At 35.7% G+C, this 13243-nt stretch overlaps 1 protein-coding gene across 5 annotated transcripts in view; it reads right to left on the bottom strand.

Annotated features, from left to right (window-relative positions):
• The window catches only part of PIBF1 (progesterone immunomodulatory binding factor 1), a 317017-nt gene that overhangs the window by 297688 nt on the left and 6086 nt on the right, over positions 1–13243 (bottom strand). For all 5 annotated transcript variants that reach the window (XM_074191801.1, XM_074191800.1, XM_074191798.1 and 2 more), the window contains exons 3-5: positions 4634–4734; positions 2552–2750; positions 1511–1630 (exon numbers count right to left, since the gene is read on the bottom strand). In XM_074191801.1, the coding sequence (XP_074047902.1) occupies positions 1511–1630; positions 2552–2750; positions 4634–4734 (420 nt within the window). The remainder of the gene's footprint in view (positions 1–1510; positions 1631–2551; positions 2751–4633; positions 4735–13243) is intronic.

Raw genomic sequence — 13243 nt, 5'->3', positions numbered from 1 at the left:
TGAATGAAGGAAATACAGGGGTTAGACTACAGAATCCCTAGGTCCTTCATGATCTTCACCTGAGTTCATCACTCCTGTGGCTTAGATCTCCAGCACAGCTGAAGACATTCTGTGGTAGGGGAAGCCTCTACTTCTCTGAAAAGAGGTAGCAGTGTAGAAAAATCTTTGTTTATTCTTTCATCTCCTTTTCTCTTCTAGAGCTATCATGTATACTGCCCTGGAGTTACTATTCTTGTCTATTCCTTCTATCTGAGAAGACTTTGAGAAGAAACTGGGACTGATTCTTAACAAAAATTCTTGTTCACCTGAACACAACAGAAATATCACATTTATTTGATGAAAGATTTCTCAGAGATGGGATACAGAGGTTCCTTGTAAAAAAGTCTTATTTGATCAACTTATATGCTATTAACTGATTTTAAGCTTCTTTCTCCCTCTCCTCTGACTGCACCCCTGCCCCAGCTCTACCACCATACTTCTTCCATAGTATAAATTGCCTGTGAAGATCCACAATGGACAGGGGAAAACAGCAAGCAGTCATTGTACCATACTCTGTGCTCTATTAGTGAAGTACAATATCAATGTTTGTGAAATTCCTGGATAGAAAGGGGTCCATGGCATCCTTTGGGCCCTGAGAAACTCCTTAGAAATATAGATTTGGATAGGCATCTTTGGGTCTGAAAATAACCGGGCAGGACCCAAAATGTTTGACCCTAGGGGTCACAGATATTCCATAAATTTGCAATATCTATATTTGTGTAATACCTGTATGGAAGGAGTCCTTGACACCCGCCTGAGCCCCGATAAACTCCTCAGAAATGTAACTTTGGCTGGGCGCCTTTGGGTCTGAAAATAGTCTGATAGGACCCAAGCTTTTGACCCTGGGGGTCACAGATATACCATAAATTTGGCTAAGATTCAGAAAGCCCCCTTGTTAGCCTAATTATTTTGCTGTATCTGTAAAATTCCTGCTTCCTCCCAGGACTGTCTCCCCTTCCCAAAATGTGACTGGAACCATAAGATAGTAAATTTCACTCCCTCAAACTTGTGGGAAGCCCATGAATATGTGACTCCCTTCTGTCTCAGGAAATATGTTCAAACATAAGACAGACCCTGACCCTTTTCCTACTCTTGTCTAGCCCGCTAGCTATACTGAGCCATATGTTTGTAGTAGTATGACAAGACAATATATCTAACTGCTGTCTTTGCTTCTGTATCCTGCTTGTTTTCAGTAGCACCCCCCCCCAAAAAAAACACTATAAAAGCCCTATCCCCTGAACACTTAGGTACTATCTGATTTGGGTGCTCTTCATCCCAGGCAGTCCCTGGGAAATTAAAGATCTCCAAGCTTATCAAATTCTGGTCTACATCTCACTCTTTGGGTTCAACATTAGAAAAGTGTCATGAAAACATTAGAAAAATCAAAAGTAATTCATTATCAGGGAAAGATTAGGGTATAACATAAATAAGAAATATTACTTCTAAAGACAGTAAATCCAACTATACATACCTCTAATAATCGCCTTAACTGGGATTTATAATCAGTTAGTTCTTCTGAAAGATCATTCTTTTTCATCAGCAGTTCATTTACTTCTTTTCGTATAGGATTCACTACTTCATAGAACCGAATCTGAAAAAAAACAGATGTCATTGAGTCTTTGAAATACAATGATAGGGGCAGCTAGGTGGCACAGTGGATAGAGCACCAGCCTCAGGAGGACCTGAGTTCAAATCCAGCCTCAAACATTTAATAATTACTTAGCTGTGTAACCCTGGGAAAGTCGCTTAACCTCACTGCCTTGCCAAAAAAAGAAAACCCCCAAAAGAAATTCAATTATAACTAATATATACCAATATACATACATAGTCACCATTCATTATACACTCTAACAGAGGAGAAATAGATGAAGGGGAAAGGAGATAGTTAATCTTCAGACTGATCTATCCATCATGATTAACTGAGGCTATTTCATCTCAATCAATGTTTTCTAGGATGCTTTCCTTATTGGATCTTCATTGGATGGGGAGTAGCATGTTTTGGGCAAAAGTGCTATAACTTAAAAATCAGAGGATCTAGGGCCAAAATTTGCCTCCGCTATGATTTCTGTAACCACAAGAAAATAACTGAACCTCATTTGAACCCTGTTCCTCAATTATCAAATGAGGTGGTAAGACTGGGTGATTATGAAGGTCATGTCTATCTCTTCAATGAATAATCCTAATTTTCTCAAAAAATATCTATAGGGAGCATTTGCTCAGTTACGGAATTCTGTCAAGTTTTGGCTGAACTTGCATACAAAGGTATAGAAAGAGTTGTGGAAGCCCATAAATTCACTAGGATTAACATCAAGCATTAAGTGAACAAACTTACACAAATTTTAAGTAAATTAGTCAAATGTTAAGTCCAAAGTACCTTTTTCCTTGCCTTTCTATTAAAAAATAATATTTTTCACCTTAGTATTAAAGAGTTGTAAAGAGATAATAACAGAACAGTCCCATTAAAATTGTATATTAAAAATATTTTTGATAGTGTTTTAAAAAAACAACTCACAGATACATATTCAGGAATAGAAAGCTGATCCTCCGGAAGAGACTTCAATTTCATGTAATGCTCTTCTGTTAATTCCAAGTCACGCAAGCTACGACGAATATCTCCAGCCTTCTCTATTAACTGATGATTTGTCTCCTCTAGCTGTTTCTGCCTCAATAAAATGGCTTCCATTTCCTGTTTCATTAATTCTTGATATTTTCTATGTTAAGAGAAAGTTTATAGTGAGTTTACTTAAAACTTCTGAGACTTTGTTTTGAATAACTTTTTAAACTTTAGTACAATAGACAAGATAATGGCAACCAAATGCTGCTTTTTGCTGTTAAATGTTGATATTTTAAATCAGATAAATCTGATGATGATAGCATTAATGACTGAGTTCTAATTCATGATTAGACAAGTAAAAATATTAACTGGAAATTCCAATGGATATATCAACAATATCAACAAATCACTACATCTATCTAATACACATGGAAAAAGAAATTTTCACTAATTATCAAATATCCTGCCTCTCTGACCTAAATCTCTCCCTTCCATTCATTTCCAAGTGGAAGGTGACAAAGGTAACATCAATAATCACACCAAATGACTTTTGCATAATCATCTTATAGTGAGTAGGATAAGATCTTTGCATTTATTTCCTTTCACACCATCCCTTCCCAAATCTATTGCTATTCCATTTTAAAGCAACATAACACTTAATATATAAGTTTATCTGAAGTAGGTGAAAACATTGCCCTAATGCTCTTGTTTTTACTTTTTTAAAAAACAAAAAATCTGAAACAAATCAAAATGCTGTCTATTATTTGTGACTCAAGATGTTAATACTGGGGCTGATAACAGAAATTGGTCCATATCTGATAGAGAATGCTGCTGCTCAAACTAAAGGAAGAAAGTATCACTAAATACATGTATACAAATTCAAATTCCCAAAGTAGTCTGCTGAAACAAGCCTCAATACAGGTCAAATACAGTATCATATCTATGGAAAGGGAAGAAATTCAAACTTTTCAATAATAAGCTTAAAATAAACTTACAAAGCAGATTCTAGAAATTAAAGTGTTACTATTTCCAAGATATACAGTTTTCGTGGTATAACTAGTGGGGAAGCTACCTATATACTGGACATAAATGATACTCAAAATATGTGTTATTGTAAAATATTATTATTGATAATTGTAAAATATGAGGGCTAAATAGTCATAAGCCTGTGGAAAAAAAACAAATCTTATAAAATTCTCCTCAATTTTTTTTTTTGCAAGGCAAATGGGGTTAAGTGGCTTGCCCAAGGTCACACAGCTAGGTAATTATTAAGTATCTGAGGCTGGATTTGATCTCCTCAAATTTTCACATAGAGACTAACAATGATTTCTCTTTCTCTGGAAATAAGTGGTATTACACAAATCTTTTCTAAATGATATAATCTTTGTGTTCAAGTAGTTGTATGGGCTAGGCAAACCTTAGGGCAAAGCAAAGGTTCCTAATTCTCCAGAATATTTTTTTTTATAAACATTAGAGAAGCTTCTTTAATTCTTTGTTCAAACATTTAGGACAGCTAGATGGCAAGGTGGGTAAAGACCTGGCCCTGACGTCAGAAGGACCCGAGTTCAAATATGACTCCAGACACTTAATAGCTATGTGACCTTGGTCAAATCACTTAACACTTATTGCCTCCCATCCAGGGCTATTTCTAGTCACCTTGATTCATATCTTACCACTGGACCCAGATGCTCTGAAGAAGTGATTTAGCATAGACTCCATCCCCCCATCCCCATGCCCCCGCAATCCAATTCATGTGTTTGTCATGGTAGCATCTCCCTGATGTCAGTCTTCTTCAGAAATGAAGGACAAACATTAGGGCAGAGAGAGAGAAAATGTAGACCATGAAATATTTAACACAATAGCCCAGTTTCTCTTTTGCTTCAAAATATTTGAATACCAACCAATTACAAACTGCATCTCCAGGTTCACAGTTTTGAGGCATATGTCATCCTATAATCAGCACAGGAAATAAAGCAATGATAACTTAATGATAGTGTGAGCAATGTCGTTAATTTTTTTTTTCCCCAAATGTCTTTATACCTGGCATCTTTTTTCTGGAAGGTCATCTCGTTGTCCAATTTCAATGCTAACAGTTGTTTCTGGTGAAGAGTATCATTAAGTTTCTCCTCTAACTCTTCAATCTACATAAAAAGAGAATCAATTATATAGCCAATTCAAGAAAATTTCTTTTTTAAAAAACTGATCTTTTATGCAAAAAGAGAAGCAAAAGAGACCAGGGAACTGAAAAAAAAAGATGGAATTTTCACTTTCATCTTTACATTTCAGATCTAGCAAGGGGCATATGCTCATAAACTTCAATGACTGCTCATGAGAAATGAAATCTTCACTGTTTACAAATATGAGACTATAAAGCAAAATACTGCTTTTGTTGAACATGACTTAGGGTATAAGACAAAGATCTCCTTCCAATAGGTAATAATTTTAATAAAAGGGCTGAAATAATGGACTTATAAGAGCATTAAATATGGATTTATAATGAGCATAGCCAACAAAACTGAATATAATTCTTCAGGGGGAAAAATAGATATTCAACTAAATAGAAGATTTATAAGCATTCCTGATGAAAAAACCAGAGCTGAGTAGATAATTTGATTTTAAAATACAAGGTTCAAAAGAAGTATAAAAAAGTCATTTCAGTTGTTTCTAACTCTTTGTGACTCCATCTGGGATTTTCTAGGCAATGGTGGAGTGCTTTGCCTCTGTATTTAGGAGTTCTTGCTTGTACTAACATAAAAGGATTCTGGATTAGAGTCCTTGAATTTTAAAAATGGAAAAAATGAAGATTATATAGTTAATGAATAAGAGAAATCTATATATAATTCCTAAAATAATTAAGGTGATCCTGGGTTCTTGAAGGCTTAGAAAACAAGGTTTAGCAGGTTCCACCAAAACAAAAAAGGCCTCTTTAAGTATGAGTCTAATAAGTATGTCACTAAGTCAAATCTCAGAATATTAAAAGATCAGTCTTGTCAAGTACAGAAAAGCTCATCACTAGAAGGTTGGCCACTAGTGATGATAATGTTTGTTTACATCCATGAAATAGAAGGAAAAAAAAAAGCTTAACATTCCTCAAATTTGAATTAACTATTAACATTTATCCAATGATAAGTTGAGTAGCTAAAATGAGACTAGTAGGTGCTGAGAATAAAGTTGATCTTAAGCTGCCTACATATACTTAATTGATATTCTTTTTAATTTCAAACTTTTGACCAGTGAATAATCAATAAATTTACACACTACTAGAAAATACCATCCACAGTGATCTTAAAGAAAAAAAAATTTAAAAAAAGTATTAACTAAATCTAAGAGTGGTTCTGCAGGTTCTCTTGGGACATAGGAATAATGAAGTTGTAGGAGTAGTTTTCTTACTACATGGCCAAATAAAACAAATATAATTTCACAGGGCACTTGGTGAACTTCCCTTACAGGGTTTAAAGTGAGTATAAGCAAGCAGACAACCATGAAGAAGATAAATAAAGTTTAAATAATAATAACTGTTGTAGAAGATGAAGAATATGAAAACACTGTGAAGATTTTTACAAAATCCCAGTAATATAAATTTTGATTCAGTAACTTCAATATAAAAGTAGGCACAACAAAAACTATTAGAAAAAATGGTTTACGATCAAGAAATAAAAGATGTCAAATGCTTATAAACTTATTTGAAATATCATGAAAACATTCTTCAAGAAGAGAGTTGGAGTCAGTAGATCCAACTAGCAATGATACTTCAATGTAGAAAAACAACAATTAACACAGATCATAGATTTATAACAGGAGGGGATTTAGAGGGCATGTAGTTCAATACCCTCATTTATCAGACAAAGAAAATGATTATCAGAGAGAGGTGACTTATACAATCTATTTTTAAAAAATTTATAAAATATTTCATTTTCCCCCAATTATGGGTAAAAGCAAGCTTAAGATTTGTTTGTTTTTGAGTTCCAAATTCCCTCCCAGCTTCTTCACTGAGAAGACAAGCAATTTGATACGTTTTACATGTCAAGTCATGTAAAAGAAAACAGACAAAAAAAGTCCAAGAAAAATAAAGTTTAAAAAAAAAAGTATGCTTTGTCTGCATTCAGATGTCTTCAGTTCTTTCTCTGGAGATGGATAACCTTTTTTCATCACAAGTCCTATCTTTGTATTGCTCAAAATAGCTAGGTCATTCATAGTTGATCATTGTACAATATTGCTGTTACTTGTGTACAATGTTCTCTTGGTTCTGCTCATTTCCCTTTACATCAGTTCATGGAAGTTTTTCCAGGTTTTTCTGAGTGCATCCTGCTTATCCTTTCCTATAGTATAATAGTATTCTACCAAAGTCATATACCACAACTTCTTAAGTCATTTTTCCAATTAAGGGGCATCCCTTCAATTTCCACTTCTTTGCCACCACAAAAAAAAAAAAAAACTGCTGTAAGTATTGTATACACACATAGGTCTTTTTCCTTTTGTTTTTTTTATCTTTGTTATTCAGATCTAGTAGTGATACTACTGGGTCAAAGGGAAAAAAGTTAAGTCCTTGGGGCATAGTTTCAAACTGCTCTCCAGAAGGGTTGAATCAGGGGCAGTTAGGTTGTTCAATGGATCAAGCACCTGCCCTGTAGTCAGGAGGACCTGAGTTCAAAACTGACCTGATACTTAATAATTACCTATGTGCCTTTGGGCAAGTCACTTAACTCCACTGCCTCACAAAAAACGAAAACCAAAACAAAACAGAATGGTTGATTCAGTTTACAACTTCATCAGTGCATTAGTATCTCAATTTTCATACATTACAACAGTTGTCATATTAGCCAATCTGAGAAGTATGGGTGGTTTTAATTTGCAGTTCTTTAATCAAGGGACAGTTAGATGACACAGTGGACAGAGTCCTTGGTCTCAGAAAACTAATCCCTATTAGCTCAAATCTGGCTGCAGACACCCACCAGCTATATGACCCTATATGTCACCCAACCCTGCATGCTTCCCATCCACAAAATGAGCTGGAAAAGGAAATGGCAAAGCACTCCACCACTATCCAGAAAATCACAAATGGAGTCACAAAGAGTTGAAAACAACTGAAATGACTTTTTATGCTTCTTTTGAATCTTGTATTTTAAAATTAAATTACTCAGCTCTGATTTTTTTCCATAAGGAATGCTTGTAAGTCATCTATTTCATTGAATATCCATTTTTTTCCCTTAAAGAATTATATTCAGTTTTGTTGGGTAGGTATTTATTGGCTTTAATCCTAGGTCTTTTGCCATCCAGATAATCATTAAATAAGTCCTTTGACCCTTTAATGAAAGCAGCTAAATAAATTATTCTGACTGGTTCCACAATATTTGAATTGTTTCTTACTGCCTGCTTGCAATATTTGCTCCTTGCTTTTGGGAGCTCTGGAATTTGGTTACAATATTCCTGTGAGTTTTCATTTGGAGATGAAATCATCCTTTTTTAAGGTGTTGATTCAATTTCAATTTTACCTTTTGTTTCTAGGATATCAGGACAGTTTCCTTGATAATGAGTGGAATATTTCCTCTTAAGAGTTAACATTCCTGAGGAGGCTAGGTGGCCCTGGAGTCAGGAGTATCTGAGTTCAAACCTGGCCTGGGACACTTAATAATTACCTAGCTATGAGGCCTTGGGCAAGTTACTTAACCCCATTTGCCTTGCAAAAATCTAAAAAAAAAAAAAAGAATTTAAAGAGTTAAGGTTCCTAGTTAAGTCCTCTCCAGGTTAAAAATCATTAAAACAAAGACAATTACCCTTAGACTATTCTTAGAAGAGGGAGAGAGGCCTTCCATTCCCAGTCAGACACCCTCCCAATTCTGCTAAGGGGTGAAACAATAGACTATATCCAGAAAGACCTTGTATTGACTCTGTTAGGGAGGGAAATAGTGGAATACTTCCAGAAAAGAGACCTTGCAGTCTTACTTAGTCACCTATTTGATAATGGACTGTGAGAACAGTAGCCTGCCTTCTCTTGTTTGATAAGTGCTAAACTAAGAAGACCTTGCATACTCATACATTAATTCATTTAACAGAAGGTCATTAGAAATCTTCTTATGATACTCTCGCCATCTGGATGATGAAGTAAGATTTTATGAAAACCTTTTATTCTTCTCTTCATTACTGGGTAGATTTCTTGCATAAAGATTGTAACCCTGAAAACCTTAACCAATCAGGTTGAAAGAGAGGGGGCTAGGGAGGGGGAAAATTATGCTACGCCATATAATCTTGCTTAACTGTCACCTTGTGGCAGCTCCTTGATCTTCACTACCTTTGTGAGACTTGGAGTATGCTCTTTTCTTGAGAAAAGCCAAAATAAACTTTCCTTTTTGCTCAGAGGAGTCTCTCTATATTTTTTAAGTGAATTTTTATCCCACACAATAATTACTTCAAAGATGATGATTAGGCTCTCTTATTAAAATCATGCTTTCAGCTAGTCCAATAATTCTCAATTATCTCTCCCTAAATCTATTTTCCAGCTCAGTTGTTTTTCCAAAAAGATATTTCATATTTTTCTATTTTTTTCATTGTTCTGACTTTGTTTTATTGTTATTTGATATCTCATAAAGTCATTTGCTTCTGCTTACGCAATTTTAATTTTTAAGGAATTATTTTCTTCCATGAGCTCTTGGACTTCTTGTACATCTGACCAATTCTTTTTTTTTAAGAAGTTCTTTTCTTTGATTTTTTTTTTAAATATTTTTTCAGTTTTCTAATTCTGCTTTTTAAGGAGTTGCTCCCTTCAGTAAATTTTTATATAGATTTTTTTCAATTGGCCCATTTTGCTTTTCTCTCCAGTGCATTTGCATGTCTCTTTTACCACTTCACCTATTCTGTTTTTTGTGGTGCTATTTTTTCAGGGTTTTTATTTTGTTCCTCCTTTACCAAATTGCTGCCTTTTTCATGATTTTCTTGACTTCCCCTCTACCCCCCTCTTATTTGATTTCAAAATTTCTTTTTGAGTTCTTTTAGGAATTATTTTGTGCATAAGAACATTTCACATTTTTCTTTGAGGCTTTGGATATAGCAGTTTTTACTTTTGTTATATTCCTCTGAGTTTGTGTTTTGATTTTTCCATGTCACCAAAGTAGCTCTATGGTAAGGATCTTTTTATTTTACTCATTTTCCCAGCATATTTCTTGACTTTTAACTTATGTGGGGATCTGCTTCTAGGGTGGAAGAGGCAGGGGTTGAGCTGAATCATGAAGGAAAACAGGGAAACCAGGTGGGAAGAGGAGATGGTTACTGCAAATATAGTTAGAAGATGGTGTTTTATATGCATGGAACAGGAAGTAGGCCAGTGTCATATATGAGTGAATGGAAAGGAATAAAGTTTAATATGACTTGAAAGATAGAAAGCTATCAGGTTGTAAAAGAGCCTTAAAAACCAAAAAGGGATTTTATATTAGCTTCTAGAGGCAATAAGGAGACCTATGAAGTTTAATGACTAGGAAAGTGACACGAATGACCTGCACTTTAAGAAAATCACTTTAGTTAAAGTGATTGAGCATTCCTGGGGGGGGGGGGCACACATGGTATGTGGGCTAGACACAGAGGAGTACAGAAGACTGAAAATGAGTTCTAAGAAAAAATAGAAGAATCAGGTGAGAGAACAGTTGCAAAAACCCAGAGAGAAAAGTATCGAGATGGAGGAGATGACCAACACTTTCCAATAGTGGAAACTTTGACAAGGATGCAGACTGCAAAAAGGTCCTTAGAGAGAAAATAAAGGTCACCCGAAAGAGCAATTTCAATGAAATGATGCGAAGTGGCTGGGGAATTTAATGAGTGTGTATTCTGTGTCACACACTAGAACTGCTAAGCACTGGGGATTCAAATACAAGCAAGACAGTCCCTACCCTCAAGAAGCTTATATTCTAATGGGAAAAGATAGCACATAAAGGGAAGCCAGAAGGTAGGATATAAAGGAATGGCCTGGCAGGAAGTGGCAGGTGTGGAGATGGCTGGGAAGTGGAGCTAAGGTAGAAGTTCTCCATTGCTGCCCAGTTTCTCAGGACCATAGGGCCCAGCCTCGAATAGGAGCTGCTGAGTTACTGCTTGCTTTTGTTGACATGGTGGGAAGGAAATGAAGATGATGGCTGGAATGCATGCGGGCAGCATAGTGTGGAGATGGCTGAAGGGGTAGACAGGAGAGGGATGAAGCTTGACTGTGAAGCAAGCCAGCAGTGAGGGTCCCATCCCCAGACAAAGTCTGAACCCTGGGAACACTGGGGCAAAGACAAGACTGGGTTGGTAACAAACCACTGCAAAGACAGAGCCTGGACTTAAAGGAGGAAGCAAATCTCTGAGTAGGCAACATCTTGGCCAGTGACAAATCAGGGATCAGACCCCAGCCCCAGCACTACAAAACTCAGGACTATACTTCCTATAGCCCAGGAGCAGAGCTCAACAATAAAAATGAGCCAAAAAAAAACTAAGAGCGCTAACAATTGAACACTACTCTGCAGCTAGAAATAAGATAAAAATACGATCTGATACAAAGGAAGCAGAGACAAATTATCTCCAGGGGAAGTCCCAAAGGAGTCTATGAACTGGACTCAAATACAAAATTTCATAGAAGAGTTCATAAAGGAATTTAAAAACCAAAGAAGAAAGCAAGAAGAAAAAAATGGAAAAAAGAAATTAAAAGTCTTAAAGGAAAATTGTGAAAAATTGCTCAAAGAAATCAACTCCTTTAAAAGTAAAAATAATCAACTGGAAAAAGAATGTAACTCCTGAAAAATAAAACTGACCAACTGGAAAAGGGAATTCAACTCAGGAAAAAAGCAAAATTAACCAACAGGGAAAAGAAACAAAAACGCTAACTGAAGAAAATAAAACCCTAAAAATGAAAATGGACAAATAGAAACTAACGAATCTATGAGAAAATAGTATAGAGAGAGCTTTAAGAGGCTGGGTCTACAAAAACTATTACCTTTAATTTAAAAAAAAAACCATTATCTTATTGTGTAATTTTGCTATCTCTTAATGCTTTATTTTTTTCTCCTTAAGAATATGATTTCTCTCTCATCACATTCAACTTAGATCAGTGTATACCATGGAAACAATGTAAAGATTAACAGACTGCCTTCTATGGGTGGCGGCGGGGGGGGGGGGGGAGCAAGATTGGGGGGGAAAATTGTAAAATTCAAAATAAATAAATAAATTAAATAACAAAAAAAGAGGTTGGGTCTAAGCAGCACATTCTAGAACATTGTTTTAGTCTTCAAAGGATATACTTCACATTTCTCTGGATGAAGAAACAAATGTCAGATAAAAAAACAAAACAAGTTAGAACTCTACTAATGTAGACTTTGTATTCAAAAAGTTAAATTAAATTTTTGGAGAAATTCCAAATAGGAATCTATCTTAAAGTATGATTTTAGATTTACTTAGGGGTTTCAAACTTATGAAACATTTCCTCTGATTCATTTTGCTTATTCTAATTTCTTCCTAATTTCAAAACTTAAAAAGACTTAAAATGCCAATCTAGCCCAAGCTATTTCTACGAAGTAACAATCTCCTCTACAAAATGCGCAACCAGTGCTCAACTAACTTTTACTTAAAGATCTTCCTCCCAAGGTGCTATTTTCCTTTTACCTAGTAATGCACAATAATAGGCCTAGAAACAGACTCAATTTAGATTATGAAAGATTTAGGCAGCAAAACAGCAGAGACTGTATTTTATTAAATGGCACTAGAACTTCTAGAGAAGGTAAACAACAATGTTAGATGCGGCTTGAGAAAAAAAGCTGTGTTGGCAGGTACATGGAGGAAAGAAATGCAATTCAAGGCAAGAAGCAATGAGGCTAAATGAAGGTGGCTGAGCTGAGAGAAGTATATGGCAAAGGTAAAATGGATAACTTGGCAAAGGATTGTATCTGAGTACAGAGGGAGAAGAAAAGGGTCAAGAATAACAGGTGCTCTCCACAGAAATAGGAAAATTAGGAAGAGGGGAGGAAATGATAGGAGTTGGTGGGAAGGGAAATCAGTTCTAGTTCAGATATGGTGAATTTAAGGTGCTAAAGGAACATCTTGCTGTGCAAAAGGTGGTTGGAGATGTAAGATTGTGCTCAGGGGAGAGACGAGGGTTGTACAGATCTAGGAAGTCATCAAAGACGAGTATATTTAGGAAATGGTAGATTGTCCAAAAAAGAAAACTAGGAGATATTGAATCTATGAAGATTTTGGTAATAATCCAGCATAGGAAAATGTTAAGAAATTGTCAGATAGGAGAACCAGAAGGAAGTAATACCATAAAAAATGATAGGCAAAAGTGTCTAGAGGGACAGTTAAAAGGGTCAAGTGTTGTCAAGTATTCAAAAGGATGAAAATGTAGAAAAAGTTATAGGACTTTCCAATTAGGATATCACTGATTTACAGTCAACAAAATTTTATTAATCGCCTTCTATGATGGGTTCTGAGCTAGGCCCTGGGGATCTGAAGACAGGCAAAAAGGCAGAGAGGTGGTGCAAGGAGGGCTGGGGTCTGGAGTCCTCTGCTCCTTGGATAAGCACCTAACCTATCTGCCCTGGTTTCCTCATCTGTAAAATGGGGATAATCAAAGCACATCACCCACAGGCCTGTATAGATTAATAAAGCATTTTGGTGTCTGGTCTCAGGTGGCACTAC

This window comes from Macrotis lagotis, chromosome 6 (genome assembly GCF_037893015.1).
Source record: "Macrotis lagotis isolate mMagLag1 chromosome 6, bilby.v1.9.chrom.fasta, whole genome shotgun sequence".
Lineage (NCBI taxonomy): Eukaryota > Metazoa > Chordata > Mammalia > Peramelemorphia > Peramelidae > Macrotis > Macrotis lagotis.
Note: the sequence above shows the minus strand (reverse complement) of the source record. Positions and strands in the feature narration are given on the sequence as shown.